The sequence below is a fragment of the Oncorhynchus kisutch genome, linkage group LG26 (assembly GCF_002021735.2).
Source record: "Oncorhynchus kisutch isolate 150728-3 linkage group LG26, Okis_V2, whole genome shotgun sequence".
NCBI classification, from domain to species: domain Eukaryota; kingdom Metazoa; phylum Chordata; class Actinopteri; order Salmoniformes; family Salmonidae; genus Oncorhynchus; species Oncorhynchus kisutch.
In genome coordinates, this window is record NC_034199.2 from 3,642,737 (window position 1) to 3,663,819 (window position 21,083).

General features: G+C 41.4%; 1 protein-coding gene across 3 annotated transcripts in view; it reads left to right on the plus strand.

The window, feature by feature from the left end:
• Window positions 1-2,760: 2,760 nt before the first annotated feature.
• Window positions 2,761-21,083, plus strand: part of LOC109870917 (cell division cycle protein 16 homolog) — a 37,782-nt gene continuing 19,459 nt past the window's right edge. The window contains exons 1-4 of one of the 3 annotated variants that reach the window (XM_020461619.2): window positions 2,761-2,982; window positions 4,982-5,036; window positions 5,131-5,228; window positions 13,503-13,541. In XM_020461619.2, coding sequence (XP_020317208.1) covers window positions 2,905-2,982; window positions 4,982-5,036; window positions 5,131-5,228; window positions 13,503-13,541 — 270 coding nt within the window. In that variant the 5' untranslated portion in view covers window positions 2,761-2,904. The remainder of the gene's footprint in view (window positions 2,983-4,981; window positions 5,037-5,130; window positions 5,229-13,502; window positions 13,542-21,083) is intronic. The other 2 variants (XM_031805845.1, XM_020461621.2) reach the window with 2 other exon arrangements.

Consider the following 21,083-nt stretch of genomic DNA (forward strand, 5'->3'; position numbering starts at 1 on the left):
TACTTATTTTCCACCATAATTTGCAAATAAATTCATTAAAAATCCTACAATGTGATTTTCTGGATTTTTTTCCCCCATTTTGTCTGTCATAGTTGAAGTGTACTTATGATGAAAATTACAGGCCTCATCTTTTTAAGTGGGAGAACTTGCACAATTGATGGCTGACTAAATACTTTTTTGCCCCACTGTACATGCTAAAATTACCACTGGGCCTATCGATTTTACTTAGGTGATGATGGAAGTTATAGGCCTACTGTTGCATTGGCCTATAAGCTGAGTTCCAGGCGCTCATTTCGTTAACCGCCAATGGATCACAGTGTATGGCGGAGGCTGGTGCTCTTGCATAAGTTGAATTTGAGCATTTTATCAATTTTTATCATTTGAATTCAGATTTTTATGATTAACGACGTAGCAGTGATTGAGAAACAAAAATGTTATTGTAGAAATAAAACTGTTCCATGAAAATACGAATTTAAAAATGATTATAATTGGCACGTATGTAGATGGGTAGAAATAAGAAATTGAGCTCCAACAGATTTCCATAACAAAATGTTAAATGTTGCGTCCAACCTTATAACAACGAGAAAAAAAATACTATACAGTGCCTTCGGGAAAGTATTCAGACTCCAGCCTTATTCTGGAATTGATTATATAGATGTTTTTCCTCAACCGTCTACACACAATACGCCGTAATGGCAAAATATTTTATTTTATTTTAAATGGCATCACATTTACATAAGTATTCAGACCCTTTACTCTGTAGTTTGTTGAAGCACCTTTGGCAGCAATTACAGCATTGAGTGTTCTTGGATATGACTACAAGCTTGGCACACCTGTATTTGGGGAGATTCTCCCATTCTTCTCTGTAGATCCTCTCAAGCTCAGTCAGATTGGATGGGAGTGTTGATGCACAGCTATTTTCAGGTCTCTCCAGTGATGTTCGATCGGGCTTAGGTCCGGTCTCTGGCTGGGTCATTCAAGGACATTGAGACTTGACCCGAAGCCACTCCTGTGTTGTCTTGGCTGTGTGCTTAGGGTTATTGTCCTGTTGGAAGATTAACCTTCGACCCTGTCTGAGGTCCTGAGTGCTCTGGAGGAGGTTTCCATCAAGGATCTCTCTGTACTTCGCTTTGCCTCGATTTGGACTAGTCTCCCAGTCCCTGCCGCTGAGAAACATCCCCACAGCATGATGCTGCCACCACCATGCTTCACCGTAGGGATGGTGCCAGATTTCCTCCATACGTGACGCTTGGCAGTAAGCCCAAAGAGTTCAATCTTGGTTTCATCAGGCCATAGAATCTTGTTTCTCATGGTCTGAGAGTCTTTAGGTGTCTTTTGGCAAACTCCAAGTGAGCTGTCATGTGCCTTTTACTGAGGAGTGTCTTCCGTCTGGCCACTCTACCATAAAGGCCTGATTGGTGGAGTGTTGCAGAGATGGTTGTCTTTCTGGAAGTTTCTCATCTCCACAAAGGAACTCTAGAGCTCTGTCAGAGTGACCATCGGGTTCTTGGTCACCTCCCTGACCAAGGCCCTTCTCCCTCGATTGCTCAGTTAGGCCAGGCGGCTAGCTCTAGGAAGAGTCTTGGTGGTTCCAAACTTCTTCCATTTAAGAATGATGGCGGTCACTGTGTTTTTGGGGACCTTCAATGCTGCAGACATTGTTTGGTACCCTTCCCCAGATTTGTGCCTCATTACAATCCTGTTTCGGAGCTCTACGGACAATTCCTTCAACCTTATGGCTTCTTTTTTTTCTCTGTCAATTGTGGGACCTTACATAGACTGGTGTGTGATTTTCCAAATCATGTCCAACAATTTGAATTTACCACAGGTGGACTCCAATCAAGTTGTCAAAGATCTCAAGGATGATCAATGGAAACAGGATGCATCAATTTTAATTTATTTGTATATATACACATTTGCAAACATTTCTCAACTTGTTTTCGATTTGTCATTATGGGGTATTGTGTGTAGATTGCTGTTAATTTGTATTTTTTAAATCAATTTTAGAATAAGGCTGCAATGTAACAAAATGTGGAAAAAGCCAAGGGGTCTGAATACTTTCCGAAGGCACTGTAAATAGCGACCTCAATTACCTTGTACCCCTGCACATCAACTTGGTACTGGTGCTGTATGTAGCCATGTTTTTTACTTGTTATTTTTATTCGTTATTCACTGTAGCCATGTTATTTTTACTCATTCTTATCTGTTATTCACTGTATTTATTCCATGTGTCACTATTTCAATGTTTCATTTTATCTTTAACTCTGCATTTTTGGAAAAGTCTACAGCTGTTGTTTACAAAGTATGCCACCAATATAATTTGATCAGCGATATTAAAAAAATTATATTAAAAGGTGTGTAATAATTTAACATTTCATAGGGTTGTTCCCACATGACCATATCTCCATGATACATTCATTTTTTAATGTATATTTTTTATGGAAGACATGCTCCTAACACCTGTGTGTAAGCATAACTGGGGCGGAAGTGTAGTTTGTCAACTGGAGGCACACACAGCCTGTGTTGAATGGCTAGTGTGTCGTTTTTATTTCAAAGATTAATTCTCGCTGATATGAAACATAAGGGGCATATCAGCACATGTTTCAAAAACAGTTTAGCAAGCAATGATTATTGACTTTTCTAAACCGTTTGAATTGTGGTACACGCGAAGATAAACGCTAAAATGTTCTCTGCTGTAATAAAATCAAATATTGTGGGATTTTTTTTCTCTGAAATGACCGGAACCCTGATCAAAGGGTCGAGTTCCTTGCGGAGTATTTTAAGTGATACTCCCGCTGCAAGAAGACCGCGGACTTTTTTTGTTTGTTTTCTTGCGTAGCTAGTTTACGCGTTACTACTAGCGATCTTATTTTATTTGTCGCTGAATGAAAATGTTACGCCTTGATGTATAAAGGGAGCATTAGGACAATCACAATGAATCTCGACAGACTTCGACAACGTGTACGACACTACATTGATCAGGTAAGAAATGCAGAGTAGATAGGCTAAATTGGTAGTTGGCTAGCTTGCCGCTGTCTGATTGCCGTAATTTATTGTACCGGCTAGCTAGCTAAGTGAATTGTTCATAATGACAAGTCTACAGTTTCCAGATGTGTAACACACTTGCGTTAGGTAGCTCCTTAGATATCAACATGCTAACCTTAGGTAGCAGGGAAGCTAACTAGGTACTAAGTTAGTGGCCTGAGCTAGTTAACGTTGTTGGCTACTACTGTAATGTTATGTACTTGGACTACGGTAGCTAGTTACCCCATTCATAGCTCTTAAACTCTAGGCGGCATTTTGCCTTCTCCCTACAGTCCGTTAACTTCGCCCACGACTGCCTTATCTGAACTACAATCCCGACGCTATGTGTTAACGTTTAGACACGTCAACCATCGCCTGCGATCTGGATTTCAAAACATATGGCCCTTAATTCATTAGTGAGGGAGAATCATTCAATTAAGTTACACTTGTAGCAGTTTTGCACAGATCCATACAGCTATGGCTAGCCTCCATCCGACGAAACTACACTTCCTGAGTTACGCTTACACTAGATGGATCATTAGCGCAGGTGGTCGCCTCTTGTTTTCCGTAAACAAGTACTGTAACACGGATATAATGCCATTTGGGAAAACTGACCCTATTAAGGTGTGTAGGACTTTGTGTCATCTGTTGCTGTAAAAAGGGCTTTAAATACATTTAATTTATTGTATCAATTTAACATTTTTAATTATTTCTCGCTGATATGAAAGATGAGATCTTTATGCTTACGAAACCATTCAACTTGCCATTCATCAGCTTTTCAAGCTTAAAGTCAAAATGCGATTGGAACTTACCAAGAATGGCGTTTTGCTGATCGACTTTAGTCATTACTTGCGTCATGGCTGGTATGTACTTCCAAAAAAGGCTTAAATAAAATGTTATATGCAACTGCATTGGTATTGTTTTTCACCAGGTGTGCATGCATCAAATCCACCTCTTCTGAACCACCTAAAAAATCAGCTGATCCAACAGCAGGGAAGATTTATTTTATCCAGAGAGGAAGAGGTGAAACGAGAGGTTTCACTTTGGTCAAAATTTGTCAAAAATAAGCACACTATATTTCTATGGGCTTATTTTGGACCTAAGCTTGTCTCCTACCTTCGCATCTGGGACAATGACTCCCATTGTTGGGGCAGAGATTTGAGCATCTCGTCTCTTAGATACAGGTCTGTTTTTATCACCTACAACAGTGGATGAATGTCATATCAATCTGTTTCACCTGTACTACACAGAATGCAATATTATTTCATACAAGTGGATTAAGTAGATAATATACAGTATGTTTACAGTGATTGTATATTTAAGCAATAAGGCACGAGGAGGTGTGGTATATGACCAATATACCACGGCTAAGGGATATTCTTAGGCACAACGCATAATATCCTTATGGCTTATAAACTGGTTACCAACGTAATTAGAGCAGTAAAATAAATGTTTTATACCATATGTACTGTCAGCCAATCAGCATTCAGTGCTTGAACCACCCAGTTTATAATTCTATTTTCTATATTTTAATTTCTCTCCTAATATTGCAGGAGGTGCTGAAGAGGTGGATTTGGTGCATGTGTACTAAGTCAAAAACAATACTTAGATTATTTCCAGACAATGCATTTTTTTGGTTGCATGTAACTTTATTTCAAAAATTTTTTGGAAGTACATATCGGTGTGACGGCAGTAATATGACGATAGTTGCTTGAAAAGCTGGTGAATGGCAAGTTGAATGGCTGCTTCCTGGGCTTAAAGGGGAATTGCCATATTCAACGTCTCCTGTAAACCCAGATTCTGGTTAAATTCTTGGGCTACTTGGAGGGTGGCTAGATAACTGTTAACTTGTATCAGTGAGTATTGACAGCTCCTGACAGTATCAGTTTCATACTTCTAGTTAATACATTCAGAATGTTTGCTTTCATGCTGCCTTTCCTGTCTGTTTTGTTTGCAGCAACAGTATCAAAGCGCTTTATTTTGGGCAGATAAGATTGCATCCCTGTCTCATGGTGAGTAAATCTTCTTGATTTGATGAGATCGTCTGGCTAGTTACTATAGAGGGTAAGTTAGTAGTCTATTTAACTGATGTTGTACCTTTCACAGAAGACCCCCAGGATATCTACTGGCTAGCACAGTGCCTTTACCTCACCTCCCAGTACCACAGAGCCTCCCATGCCCTCCGCTCACGGAAACTAGATCAGGTAAGACCACCTGGTTGGCTCCCTGGGTACCTGCATATTTCTGTATGTCAGCAACTCACTGTGTGGCACTCAGGCTTGCATGCAACCTGACTAATGACATGTTAATGATATGTCGGCCCAAATAATGAGTCCGGACAGTCTACACATCGCATTCTTCTCTGTAGCTTTCAAAACTATGTGCTATACAGATTGTGCCCTTGTTCTTCAAAACAAATAAAATAATATTGTACCTGGTTAGCTCTCGAGAATCCAAGGGGGTATACAGCCATCCCTAGGGTTCTCTGTTGAAACTATGGACCACAGCTAGCTCAATGTGGACTACAATCCCCACACTCCATTTTAAAGGTTAGATACTTTAATAATTATCACTTGCGATATGATTTTGAAAACCTTTTGGAACTTACATTTGTACAAAAAAATGTACTTACTATTTGCAATTTTAGCACTGTGTTTTGAATAACGCATGCATTCAGCCAGTGTACGGTAGTTCCTTCTGCTGCACTCAAATGTCGTACTTCGGCTGGAAGCATGAATTGTGTTTTTCAAAACACAGCCGCGTGCAACTTAAACTGTGTACAGTAAGTGTCTTTTTTGTATTTTAAAATATTTCTCGCTTATGACATTTTAAAAATGTTTCCGAAACCGCATTGCAAGCGATGCGTATGAAGCTTTACACCAGGGGTATTCAACTAGGCATCCGGAGGTACTACAGGTGTTCGGCGAAAATATTAAGTACCTTTTATGTTTTTATGAATATTGCAAGCAACAACAGAATACAATAAATTTGAATGACATAACTTCTAGGGGTCTGACAAATGGAGATCATTTTTTAAATGTTTAAACTGCCAATAGTTTTCTGTTAAAAAAATAACATTTTACACAATTCCACATCAAATCCTCTTGTGCGGCCTCTAGGGGGCAATGAAGTTCTACCGCAGTCATACTGGATTCTGCTTTGGGCAGGTGAAATTTTTTGTTTTTATTATTATAAAAAAAAATTGTCGGGCAGTACCATACAGCACTGAATGAGAGCAAATTTGACATGTAAAGTTGTCTGTTGACCAGCTACCTAAAAGTGATTTTACATTCATCATAAATGATAAGTTGATATTTCCGCCTTTTGTATCTCTGTTAACAGGTCTATATTGTCAGCGCTTTCAATATTGGGTTACTTGAGTTCACTCCCCTTCCAGTGGTCCCTGCGCCTAAACGTCAATGTAACCTGTCTAAATGACCACTTCCGTCTTTACCCATGAAATGATTTGGGGCGGCAGGTAGCCTAGTGGTTAGAGCGTTAGGCGTTGGGCCAGTAACCGAAAGGTTGCAAGATCGAATCCCCGAGCTGACAAGATAAAAATCTGTCGTTCTGCTCCTGAACAAGGCAGTTAACCCACTGTTCCTAGGCTGTCATTGCAAATAAGGATGTGTTCTTAACTGACTTGCCTAGTTAAATAAAAGGTTAAAAAAATAAGCTGGTCATGGCTCACATCATCCCAGAAACCCTGGACCCACACCAATTTGCATACAACCCCAACAGATCCACAGATGACGCAATCTCTATTGCACTCCACACTGCCGTTTCCCACCTGTACAAAAGGAACACTTACGTCTGGATGCTGTTCATTGACTACAGCTCATTGTTCAACACCTTAGTGTCCTCCAAGCTCATCACTAAGCTAAGGACATGGACTAAACACCGCCCTCTGCAACTGGATCCTGAACTTCCTGACGGCCAGCTCCCAGGTGGTAAGAGTAGGGAACAACACATCTGCCACACTGACCCTCAACACGGCGGCCCCCCAGGGGTGCGTGCTCAGTCCCCTCCTGTACTCCCTGTTCACGCACGACTGCGCACTACTCCAACACCATCATTAAGTTTGCAGAAGATATGACGGTGGTTGGCCTGATCACCAATGATGAGACTGCCTATAGGGAGGAGGTCAGAGACATGGTAATGTGGTGCCAGGACATCAACCTCTCCCTCAATGTGAGCAATAAAAAATAATCTTGTTTTGGACTAGAGGAAACTAAGGGCCAAACGTGCCCCAATTCACAGTGACTAGGCTGTAGTATAGCGGGCCATGGTCCAAACACACCAACACAGGTGTTGTGTCCTCTTCACGACTATTTCCCTTCAGGAGGCAGAAAAGATTTGTCATGGGCTCTCAGATCCTCAATGTTGTACAGATTGAGAGCAATGGCTGCATCACTGCTTGGTATGGAAACTGCTCGGCATCCGACCGCAAGGCGCTGCAGAGGGTAGTGCTTAAGGCCCTGTACATTACTGGTGCCGAACTCCTTACCACCATCCAGGACCTCTATGCCAGGCGGTGTCAGAGGAAGGCCCAAAAAAGTATCATGCTCCATTCACCCAAGCCATAGACTGTTCTCTCTGCTGATGCGTGGCAAGCGGTACCATAGTGCCATGTCTGTGACCAAAAGACACCTGAACAGCTTCGACCCCCAAGCCATAAGATATGGTTAATCAAATGGCTACCTGGACAATTTACACCCCCCCCCCCCCCCTCCTACATGCGGTCACACACGCATATTGACATCACTCGCAGTGCTGCTGCTTCTCTGTTATTATATAGTGCATTCTGGAAAGTATTCAGACCACGTGACTTTTTCCACATCTTGTTACGTTACAGCTAGTGATGCACTGATATGGCATTTTTGGCTGATTCTGATATTCCCCTTGCCAACAAAAAAAAACTACGAAAAACGATATTTAAATTATTTGCTGCCTTAAGCATTTAGTAAAGTTAAGTAGCTAACACACACACATGGACACAGCGGTCTAAAGCACTGCATCTCAGTGCAAGTGGCTTCACTACAGTCCCTGGTTCAAATCTAGGCTGTATCACATCCGGCTGTGATTGGTAGTCCCATAGTGCGACGCACAATTGGCCCAGGTAGGCTGTCATTGTAAATAAAAATGTGTTAACTGACTTGCCTAGTTAAATAAAGGTTACACACACCACACTGACAAAAATATTTTGTTTGCATTTACATTGCATTTACATAAACAAAACCTATTTCTTTCACTTACTAGCTGTGCTGTTTCGTTGTTCATTCGTTTTATTCTCAACCAGGATTTCATCATGCATGTCAAGCAGTGAAGTTTCAGCTCTCTGTCTGTGACCTCTCTTCCTTGGTGCGCACTTTCACTGTGTCTGTTTCCATCTTGTCCAGCTGTGTCTAACATTTCACTTTAATCCTGTTTCTTATCTGCATCAAAGTAGTGGTCCTTGTACATAGCATCGAGCATGGTGGCGACACAGTAAAGAGAATGCCACCGAATCGCTTGTTCACAGCCTTTGTCAACAGTTTTGTTGAGCAGGCGTTTCAATGCCATGACAGAGGGTATCACGTCTGCTGCAGACGCAGTTGATGAGCTTATTTCTCCAGTCAGTTTTTTCGAATAGAGCTTGGAGTGTGTTCATGTTTACGAGTTTCAAATGTTCTCAAATGCCATTGAAATGGCAGCAGCGGTATGACAACCAGCATATTGATGAGCGTGCAATACGACTTTCCTCAATTCGAAATCCTTGACGACCCACTGTGCTGTCAGACTCAGCATGCTCATGGGGCTGACATCGCTTGTCCAAATGTCAGTCGTGAAGCTTTTTAGCAGTGACGCTATTACTGTGTAACTCCGGTAGGGCAACATCTGAAAAATAGCTCGACCAGTCGGCGAAGCCAACATCACCCAGGACAGAGAATTGTTGATTGTCAAGGGCAATTAATTCCATTATCTTGGCGTTATTGGATTTTGCCTTTAAGAAAATGTCAGAGAGACAACGGTCTTTCAAATGACTGCTCGACTTGTTGACTGCTCAATCCACACAGCAGACATCGTGGGCTAGGTTATGAATGCTGTGTTGCATGTGTAGCGCAAAATTGTACGTGGCATCATTACACCATGTACCTACATTATATAGGTATGCACGTCAGCTTTGACATCGGTTTTGTACATCGCCGTTAAAATAGACATAGGGCCATGTTGGCATTTTTAGCTAATATAGTCGGATTCCGATATACTTACTGATATTGTGCATCCCTAGTTACAGCCTTATTCTAAAATGGATTAAATTGTCCCCCCCCCTCAATCTACACACAAATACCCATAAATAACAAAACAAAAAAAGGGGTTAGATTTTTTTCAAAATGCATTTAAAAATACAGAACATTTACATTAGTATTCAGACCCTTTACTCAGTACTTTGTTGATGCACCTTTGGCAGTGATTACAGCCTTGAGTCTTCTTGGGTATGACGCTACAAGTGTGGCACACCTGTATTTGGGGAGTTTCTCTCATTGTTCTCTGCAGATCCTCTCAAGCTCTTTCAGGTTGGATCGCTGCACAGCTATTTTCAGGTCTTTCCAAAGATGTTCCATCGGGTTCAAGTCCAGGCTCTGGCTTGGCCACTCAAGGACATTAAGACTTGTTCAGAAGCCACTCCTGCGTTGTCTTCGCTTTGGGTTGTTGTCCTGTTGGAAGGTAAACCTTCGCCCAAGTCTGAGATCCTGAGCGCTCTGTAGCAGGCTTTCATCAAGGATCTCTCTCTACTTTAACGCCGCAAACATTTTTCCTTGATCCTGACTAGTCTCCCAGTCTCTGTCGCGTAAAAACATCCGCCCAGCATGATGCTGCCACCATGCTTCACCGTAGAGATGGTGCCAGGTTTCCTCCAGATGTGACGCTTGGCATTCAGGCCAAAGAGTTCAATCTTGGTTTCATCAGACCAGAGAATCCTGTTTCTCATGATCTGAGAGCCCTTTGCCAAAAGGCACCCAATCTCCAAGTGGGCTGTCGTTCCTTTCACTGAGGAGTGGCTTCCGTCTGGCCACTCTACCATAAAGGCCTGATTGGTGGAGTGCTGCAGAGATGGTTGTCCTTCTGGAAGGTTCTCCCATCTTCACAGAGGAACTCTAGAGCTCTGTCAGAGTGACCATCGGGTTCTTGGTCACCTCCCTGACCAAGGCCCTTTTCCCCCGATTGCTCACTTTAGCCGGGTGGCCAACTCTAGGAAGAGTCTTGGTGGTTCCAAACTTCTTCCATTTAAGAATGATGGAGGTGACTGTGTTCCTGGGGACCTTCAATGCTGCAGAAATATTTTGGTGCTCTTCCCCAGATCTGTCCCTCGACACAATCGTGTCTCAGAGTTCTACGGACAATTCCTTCGACCTCATGGCTTGTTTTTTGCTCTGAGATGCACTGTCAACTGTGGGGCCTTATATAGACGTGTGCGTGCCTTACCAAATCATGTCCAATCTATTGAATTTACCACAGGTGGACTCCAAGTTGAAAATCTCCAGGATAGGGCTGGGCGATATGGCCAAAATGTCATATCCCGATAACGAAACATATCACGATATACACTTTCTGTAAATTCAATGAATAAATTGTTTATATAAAAGGACCACACGTAAAGGCCTATTTCTTATAAAATTTTTGAATTACACTCAACAAATAAAAGATATTGGGTCGAGTGTTATTACCAACTCACTTAACCCCCGTTTCTCGACCTTGTAAATTGGGGACATGTCTTTGCAGATGTAAGTTGTAATGACAGCTGTTATCTTCATGATTCTTTGCCATATGGTGTGCCGCGGGCAAAAGCCTCTTGCAACGTCTGAGTCGGGTTTGTTTTGAGCACTCAACCCTACTTTTTTGGGTTTCATCCGTAGACTCTCTCCCTACTTTTTCACATGATTCTTGCGTAGGTGTTAAGAGGTTATTGGTGTTTGAGCCTTTTGACGGGACCGGCCTGCGGCGTATTTTGCGGAGATTGATTTTCTAGTCTGTGTCAGACTTTTCATACTCAAACCACGTCCATGCTTTCGAAGTAACCCCTCTTTTAGGTACGGTCTTCGTGCTCTGTGCCGCATTCACACTCCATGTTTTTTTGTGGCAAATTTCCTTCCACGCGGAACACAAAGCGAAGTCCAATTTGACAAATAATATTGCCTTAAACACCATAATGTTAATCAAATTAAGCAACATTTCTTAAAATAAAAAATCTGTCCCATTTACGATGTTCCTATAAAAAAAAGGTTTTAAATTCTCTAGTACAGCCACTATTGAAGGCTATCAAATGTTTAAAAGATTCTATTTCACATTATAAGTGCCAACCACCATTTAATGCTGGTTAGTGCTAGTTTGACCACCAGAGGGCATCTTTGAAGCATTTGATAGCCTTCAATAGTGGCTGTACTAGAGAATTTCATACCTTTTTTTGGTTTGAACAGTATATTGGACTGATTTATTATAATTTTTTTAAAGAAATGTTGCTTAATTAATTTGATTCATATTATGGTGTTCAAGGCAATATTATTTATTTATATTTCAAGAAAAACCTAAAACCCCTTGGGTTTCCGTTAGGATGGAATGGCAAATATGGCACTGTACAATGTGACGGTCGGGAGTAGGCTACACAGTACTATGTTATTTAGCTAAAGAATCACTCTGTCATACGCGGGAGACCGAGGTTAAATTCCTTGACGGATAGGAAGGAGTAGGCTGTCCTTGTAAATAAGACCTTGTTCTTAACTCACTTGCCTAGTTAAGTTACTCGTCAGCTGGAGAACTGCAAGGCAATCCCATTGTGCGCCTCTTGGGAGCCATGATATATATATATATATATAGTCCTGCTAATAACAGGGTTAATAATATCTGTGAGAATATCCAAGTGTTTCTTATATAATTCTAAATGAATAATAATAATTGCTTTGTTTAAAAACCAACTATTTTGGAGATCTCGTTTTCAAATAACGTAAAATGAGCGGGGGGGGGGGGGGGCAATTCTTGAACATTGGGTGAGACATTGTTACTAATTTGTAAATAAAGCTAGTTTATTATTTTAGAATTAGTTATGTTTTTAGAGGGAGAAAAACCAACCGTCATCTCATGGGTCTCCCAGTCGAGGCCAGCACAGGTATTGAACCAACATCTGTAGCAACACGGCTTGCACAGCTATGCAGTGTTTTAGACCGTTGCGCCGCTTAGGTGCTGTACAATGTGACCAGTTGGGAGTGTACTTCAATAAGAGCAAAACAAAATAATAACCTTTAGTCTAACAACCAGTTTTAGGAAGTTATACTGAAGTCCATGTGAAATTATCAGTTTCTATTTAGGTTTATGTCACCCATTCATTGTCAGTTAGAGACACAGTAGGACCCAAAAGCATAATTAGTGCTCTAACTCCCCCATGCGCTGTTCTGGAGCAATGAAGTGGTGACGCAGGGTATCGTACTAAACCACAAATTACCTCTAAGTACCGCAGCATAATCGCAAAACTTTTAGTGGAGCAACCACTATGTGAAAAATTGTGTTTTTGTAGTCAAATGACCTCCTCTGTGTGCATCGTGTGATTTTTGACCAATTGTGAGTAGTCATTGCCTACTAAATCTCGAATAATTGGTTAACGTCATTGGAAACCATTGTTTTGACCTCAAAACAGAAATATATCCCGTTTTTGTGAAGCGGAAACGTCAAGGAGCGACAACTGCTCAGCCGGCCATGTGGTAGGCCACACAATCTCACAAAGAGACCGCCCAGTGCTGAAGCCCGTAAAAATCGCCTGTCCTCACTACCGAGTTCCAAACTGCCTCTGGAAGCAATGTCAGCACAATAGCTGTTCGTCAGGAACTTCATGAAATGGATTTCCATGGCTGAGCAGCCGCATAACAAGCCCAAGATCACCATGCGCAATGCCAAAAGTCGGCTGGAGTGGTGTGAAGCTCGCTGCCATTAGACACTGGAGTAGTGGAAACGCTGATCATGCTTTACCATCTGGCAGTCCGATGGATGAATCTGGGCTTAGCAGATGCCAGGAAAACGCAGTGCCGACCTCATTAATGCTCGTGGCTGAATGGAAGCATATCCCTGCAGGAATGTTCCACTATCTAGTGGAAAGCCTTCTCAGACGAGTGGAGGCTGTTATAGCAGCAAAGGGGGACCAAATCCATATTAATGCCCATGATTTTGGATTGAGATGTTGGATGAGCTGGTGTCCACATACCTTTTTGGTCATGTAGTGCATGTTGATGTTGGGGCGGTGCAGGAGATTATGATTATGAAGTTTAACATTTAACTGTCCCTTTTAACTTTTAGACTCGGCATTTCCCTCATAAATGCCAGATATTTGTAAATAGACACTAACGTGCTTGTGTTATGGGCAAATGCTGGTGCCATTGTTGAGGTGAAAAGTTGTCTGTCAGCTTGTGCTTTGGTTTTCATTTTCCCAATATGTATCTTTCATTTCACAGTTGTATGGTGCGTGTCAATATCTCGCTGCTAGATGCCACGTGAGTATAAACATTAAGCAGCTACTTGTGATGAAATCTACCTGTTCAAACTCTCCATCCTCCTATTAGTCCATGGGCCTTCTGGAAAATGTGTTCACTTTTATAGTCATTTATATATATTGATTGATTGTATGGGAAATTATGCAAAATAATCTTTTGAAGGCTGTTAAAGGACACTTGAGACAAGGTGGAATGTTCACATGCGATTTAACAACAGTTGAACATTTTATTGGTTGCAGCTCATCTTAAAAACCATGGGGTTTGGGAAATGTTCTAATGATTACCTAGACTGACTAATCTTATGAAACAGCCAATGTTAGATGTAGCAGAAATACACATTTATTTAAGGAAAATTGGTCATGGCCTAGTGGGAAATAATACTAAGAGATCCAAATCTGGTATCATGTTGGTTTTATATTTGTCACCTGCAATGCTAGCATGAAATGTGTGCCATGTCATTTGTTGAGTTCACACAGATTTAGGTAAACACATTCTCTAAAAAATAATATTTGTGATGATTTTTTATCTAACCTTTAACTAACTTCTGTCCTTGACCATCATGATTTAAAACTTATGCTCTCTAACCTTCAACCTTAAGTTATTTAGTGATGTTACCTAATTTGGCAGCCATTAGTTCAGCAGCTGGTTGACAAATGTTATAGAAATGAGGCCATTGGTGATTAGAAAAACCTTAGCCTATCTGACATATTGGTGCGGCTGGCTTCCTGGTTATGCGAGCAGTGTGGAAACAGTGTGGCTTGGCAGGGTTGTGGTTCTGAGGACGCATGGTTCTTGACCTTTGCCTCTCCTGAGTCCGTACAGGAGTTGCAGCGATGGGACAAGTCTGTAACTACCAATTTGGATATTTGGGGGGGGGGGATTACTAAAATAAACAAATAGCCAGCCTTTGTGCATTTAGACCATTGCTGATGCCCTCGACAACCCTCACCAGTCTCTGGTGGCACATCATTATCACTATAAAACGTCTTTTTAAAATTTTTATATACAGATTAGAGCTCTAAATACAGACCAAAAACAGTTGTGTTTGAAGCATTTTGCTAATCTATTTTTACCAAGATGAGATATTTAGCAAACCTGGCTGAATTGGTTATCTGCATAACTAAAATATTTAATTATCATTAGGCATATTCTACCTATTATTAAAACCAGTGGATCTGGTTTGTGGCCGTGTTGGGAAATGGTTAACCTATGGTTAAATCCACAATAGCTAGGCATCATTGTTTACACTTCTCCTAGCTTTGTCAACATGTGTGCACTCATTATGAAGGCATTTTGCAAGAATGGGTACCTCTATGCTGGATGTAATGCGTTCCTATGGGATCTCATAGTGCAATGTATGGGACAGGTTTCACATCAACATTTTATTGTATCATTTTAATGATTATATATCAGTGAATGCTTCTAGAACATTTTCTAAGTGTTTCAGGGGCGGCAGGTAGCCTAGTGTTTAGAGCATTGTAACTGAAAGGTTGCTGGATCGAATCTTCAAGCTGACAAGGTAAAAATCTGTCATTCTGTCCCTGAACAATGCACTGTTCCCCGTTAGGCCGTCCATTGTAAATAACAATTTGTTCTTAACTAACTTGCTTAGCTAAATATTATTATTTATTTTTTATGTAATTGAAATGGCTACAAAATGTATTAACACTTTTTTCTGGTAATTATTTAGCGAAATACATATAACTTGCATGGGCCATCATTTTGGGTTGTCCTCATTGTAACACATTTTAAGCAATTATTGGTCTTATTACACCAATAATTTATTCAGTTATGGCCATGCAAAATCAATGCAGTTTCTTCCCATTGAAAGGAATGGCGGCCATCTTCGAAATACGCTGGTAGGATTGATTGACAAAATCTATGATGACTATATATACAGTTCAAGTCGGAGGTTTACATACACCTTAGCCAAATGCATTTCAATTCAGTTTTTCACAATTCCTGACATTTAATCCATGTAAAAAGTCCCTGTTTTAGGTCAGTTAGGATCACCACTCTATTTTAAGAATGTAAAATGTCAGAATAATAGTTGAGTGATTTTATTTCAGCTTTTATTTCTTTCATCACATACCCAGTGGGTCAGAAGTTTACATACTAATTGAGTGTATTTGGTTGCATTGCCTTTAAATTGTTTAACTTGGGTCAAGCGTTTCGAGTAGCCTTCCACAAGCTTCTCACAATCTATTGGGTGAATTTTGTCCCATTCCTCCTGACAGAGCTGGTGTAACTGAGTCAGGTTTGTAGGCCTCCTTGTTCGCACACACTTTTTTTTAGTTCTGCCCACAAATGTTCTATAGGATTGAGGTCAGGGCTTTACCACTCCAATACCTTTACTTTGTCGTCCTTATGCCATTTTGCCACAACTTTGGAAGTATGCTTGGGGTCATTGTCCATTTGGAAGACCCATTTGCGACCACGTCAACAGCCAGTGAAATTGCAGGGCGCCGAATTCAAACAACAGAAATCTCATAATTAAAATTCCTCAAACATACAAGTATTATATACCATTTTAAAGATACACTTCTTGTTAATCCAACCACAGTGTCCTATTTCAAAAAGGCTTTACGGTAAAAGCACACCATGCGATTATGTTAGGACGGCGCCTAGCCACAAAAATCATAGACATTTTGCAGCCAAGGAGAGGGCTCACAAAAGTCAGAAATAGCGATTAAATTAATCACTAACCTTTTGATCTTCCCCTGGTCTCCCAGGATGCCATGTTACACAATAAATGTTTGTTTTGTTCAGTAAAGTGTCTCTTTATGTTCAAAAACCTCGGTTTAAATTGCTGCGTTATGTTCAGTAATGCATTGTCTCAAATAACCGGTAAAATGGCAGAGAGCCAAATCAAATGACAGAAGTATTCATCATAAACATTGATGAAAGATACAAGTGTTATATATAGGTTTAAAGAAACTTCTTGTTAATCCAGCTGCTGTGTCAGATTTCAAAAAGGCTTTACGGCGAAAGAAAACCATGCTATTATCTGAGGATAGCACCCCATCAAACGAACACAGACCATCATATTTCATCCCGCCAGGCGCGACACAAAAGTCAGAAATAACGATATAATTCATGCCTTACCTTTGAAGATCTTCTTTTGTTGGCACTCCAATATGTCCCATAAACATCACAAATGATCCTTTTGCTCGATTAATTCAGTCGTTATATCTCAAATGTCAATTTACTTGGTGCGTTTTGATCCAGAAAAACACCCGTTCCAACTCACGCAACATCAAATCAAATGTATTTATGTAGCCCTTCGTACATCAGCTGATATCTCGAAGTGCTGTACAGAAACCCAGCCTAAAACCCAAAACAGCCAGTCCTCTTCTGGCTGTGCCGGGTGGAGATTATAACAGAACATGGCCAAGATGTTCAAATGTTCATAAATGACCAGCATGGTCGAATAATAATAATAAGGCAGAACAGTTGAAACTGGAGCAGCAGCACGGTCAGGTGGACTGGGGACAGCAAGGAGTCATCATGTCAGGTAGTCCTGGGGCATGGTCCTAGGGCTCAGGTCCTCCGAGAGAGAGAAAGGAGGAGAGAATTAGAGAACGCACACTTAGATTCACACAGGACACCGAATAGGACAGTAGAAGTACTCCAGATATAACAAACTGACCCTAGCCCCCCGACACAAACTACTGCAGCATAAATACTGGAGGCTGAGACAGGAGGGGTCAGGAGACACTGTGGCCCCATCCGAGGACACCCCCGGACAGGGCCAAACAGGAAGGATATAACCCCACCCACTTTGCCAAAGCACAGCCCCCACACCACTAGAGGGATATCTTCAACCACAAACTTACCATCCTGAGACAAGGTCGAGTATAGCCCACAAAGACCCCCTCCATGGCACAACCCAAGGGGGGGCGCCAACCCAGACAGGATGACCACATCAGTGAATCAACCCACTCAGGTGACGCACCCCTTCCAGGGACTGCATGAGAGAGCCCCAGTAAGCCAGTGACTCAGCCCCTGTAATAGGGTTAGAGGCAGAGAATCCCAGTGGAAAGAGGGAAACCGGCCAGGCAGAGACAGCAAGGGCGGTTCGTTGCTCCAGAGCCTTTCCGTTCACCTTCCCACTCCTGGGCCAGACTACACTCAATCATATGACCCACTGAAGAGATGAGTCTTCAGTAAAGACTTAAGGGTTGAGACCGAGTTTGCGTCTCTGACATGGGTAGGCAGACCGTTTCATTAAAATGGAGCTCTATAGGAGAAAGCCCTGCCTCCAGCTGTTTGCTTAGAAATTCTAGGGACAATTAGGAGGCCTGCGTCTTGTGACCGTAGCGTACGTGTAGGTATGTACGGCAGGACCAAATCAGAGAGATGGGTAGGAGCAAGCCCATGTAATGCTTTGTAGGTTAGCAGTAAAATCTTGAAATCAGCCCTTGCTTTGACAGGAAGCCAGTGTAGAGTGGCTAGCACTGGAGTAATATGATCACATTTTTTGGTTCTAGTCAGGATTCTAGCAGCCGTATTTAGCACTAACTGAAGTTTATTTAGTGCTTTATCCGGGTAGCTGGAAAGTAGAGCATTGCAGTAGTCTAACCTAGAAGTGACAAAAGCATGGATTAATTTTTCTGCATTTTTGGACAGAAAGTTTCTGATTTTTGCAATGTTACGTAGATGGAAAATAGCTGTCCTTGAAATGGTCTTGATATGTTCTTCAAAAGAGAGATCAGGGTCCAGAGTAACGCCGAGGTCCTTCACAGTTTTATTTGAGACGACTGTACAACCATTAAGATTAATTGTCAGATTTAACAGAAGATCTATTTGTTTCTTGGGACCTAGAGCAAGCATCTCTGTTTTGTCCGAGTTTAAAAGTAGAACGTTTGCAGCCATCCACTTCCTTATGTCTGAAACACATGCTTCTAGCAAGGGCAATTTTGGGGCTTCACCATGTTTCATTGAAATGTACAGATGTGTGTCATCCGCATAGCAGTGAAAGTTAACATTATGTTTTCAAATAACATCCCCAAGAGGTGAAATGTATAGTGAAAACAATAGTGGCCCCAAAACGCAACCTTGAGGAACACCGAAATTTACAGTTGATTTGTCAGAGGACAAACCATTCACAGAGACAAACTGATATCTTTCCGACAGATAAGATCTAAACCAGGCCAGAACTTGTCCGTGTAGACCGATTTGGGTTTCCAATCTCTCCAAAAGAATGTGGTGATCGATGGTATCAGAAGCAGCACTAAGGTCTAGGAGCACGAGGACAGATGCAGAGCCTCGGTCCGATGCCATTAAAATGTAATTAACCACCTACACAAGTGCCGTCTCAGTGCTATGATGGGGTCTAAAACCAGACTGAAGCATTTCGTATACATTGTTTGTCTTCAGGAAGGCAGTGAGTTGCTGCGCTAAAATTTTGACTACAAAATATCTAAGTTACCTGTAATCTTTGTCCAAACATATCAAACAACTTTGCTAATACAACTTTAGGTATTTTTAACGTAAATAATTGATAAAATTTAAGACAGGATAAACAGCGTTCAATAGCAGATAAAAACAAAGTGGAGCGAGCTTTCGGGTCACGCGCCCCAACCACAACAGTACACTTCATTCGACCCTTGTTCTGAACAGGGCTACTTCTTCATTTCTCAAAGGAAAAACATCAACCAATTTCTAAAGACTGGTGATATCCAGTGGAAGCGATAGGAACTGCAAGCAACTGCCTTAGAATTCTAGATTCCCATTGAAATCCCATTTGAAAAGAGTGACCTCAAAAAAACAAAAGAAATTCTGGTTGGTTTGTCCTCGGGATTTCGCCTGCCAAATAAGTTATTTTATACTCAGACATCATTCAAACAGTTTTAGAAACTTCAGTGTTTTCTATCCAAATCTACTAATAATGTGTTTTGATGTTGTATTAGTTAATGTGACGGCTGTTGCTCATCGAATGATTAAAGGTTTCTAATTGCGTCTAACTGAATCCAGCAAATATTAACTCATTAACCTGGGGCACCCTGGGAAAATTAGTTTTATTGAGTTTCTATTTCCCAAATTAACTCAAAGAATATCAGTATTGATTTTTACAACAGCTGCTAATTAATCAGTTACCGCTACAGTCTCATTCTGAACGTCCCATAATCCGGGAATCTGCACGGACCCGGGTCTCACCAATGAGTTCGTACCACACCAATCTTAGTTGAGTATTTATTTACTAGAAAGCTAAAATGATGATAAAAGATATACATACACAAAAACACATTCTAGGCTATTGTTTAGAACTTAGTATAACGGGCCAACCCACTATGGTGTGTGTTACCCAAAATGGGGATTTAAAAGAGAGAGAAAAAGAAAGTACACGAGAGAAATATAAATTTGGGTGAATTTGTCAGCTATGCTTATTCTAACCCTAGCCTTGCCCCAAACTGCCGCTCTTATGGGTCAGAATATAATAATGTAATTACGTGGGGAAGGTCTCCGTGGATTCTCCGCGTGGACCATTCAGGCTGCTCAATGACTTCTCCCGCACAAGTCTTTGGTTGTCCTCACGATGTCAGTGTCCTTTTGGCTTAGGAGTCTGTTCCTTCGCCCTTGCTCTGGAAGGGCTCTTCTGAGGACAGACAGCTCTGTAGCTCAGAGCTCACAGCGTAGGAATGAAACTGTGTAGATACCACGATTTGATGGGGAGTTGAGGCTAGGTGGTTCGACTTGAATTCACCCGCTTAGACACAGCTACTCATCCGTAGCTTGGATAGAAAAATAATTAGTTGAAGACGAACTTGTTGCCTTTTGGGTTCGTTGACTTTTTAGACCTTGGCTGCAGCTTGGGGTCACTTAGTCTGATCTGTAAATTCTTCACTCACAGGTTTTATACCCTCGGGTCAGAAGTGGGCATTACCCCCTTTAGGGCAATTCTCTGGGCGTACCAAGTTAATGAGGGCAAGGTCTAGATTTTACTCAAATCCAATTTTAGACAACTAACTTCACATTTCCTCTTTACCAAAACATGCTCTTTGATTTGGACATTTTCCATACAACGTACAATGTATAAACATCAAACATATACTAGGTAAACTGTTGACGTTACAATGTTTTCGTAATAACGTCATCTATTAACCTTTAATAACAAAACAAATGACATTTTCATAATTCATCTATCGTCATGACCACCGTGGCTGATGGAAACCATTGTCCCAAAGTCCCTTTATTTCATGTTTAATGTTCTGAGGCTGGTTCTCCATAGTAACAGAACAAAAGGAATTTGTCTGTGGCCTAAGATTGACCATGGGTGTGAGGGGTCATAAAAACCCCACATCTTCAGACTCCTAGATCTCTCCTCCTCTGTTGGGTTTGAGAGATAATCTGTAGGGTTGTGGTCTCCTGTAACCTGATCAGGACAGTCATGATATATGCATATCCTAGCTTCTGAGCCTGAGTAGCAGGTAGTGTACTTTGGCCACGCTTTTCTTCCGTATGTGAAAATACCACCCCCTAGCCTAGAGGTTAACTTTCCTACCTCATGATGCCATCTAGTTTGTGAAGTGCACCAGTCCC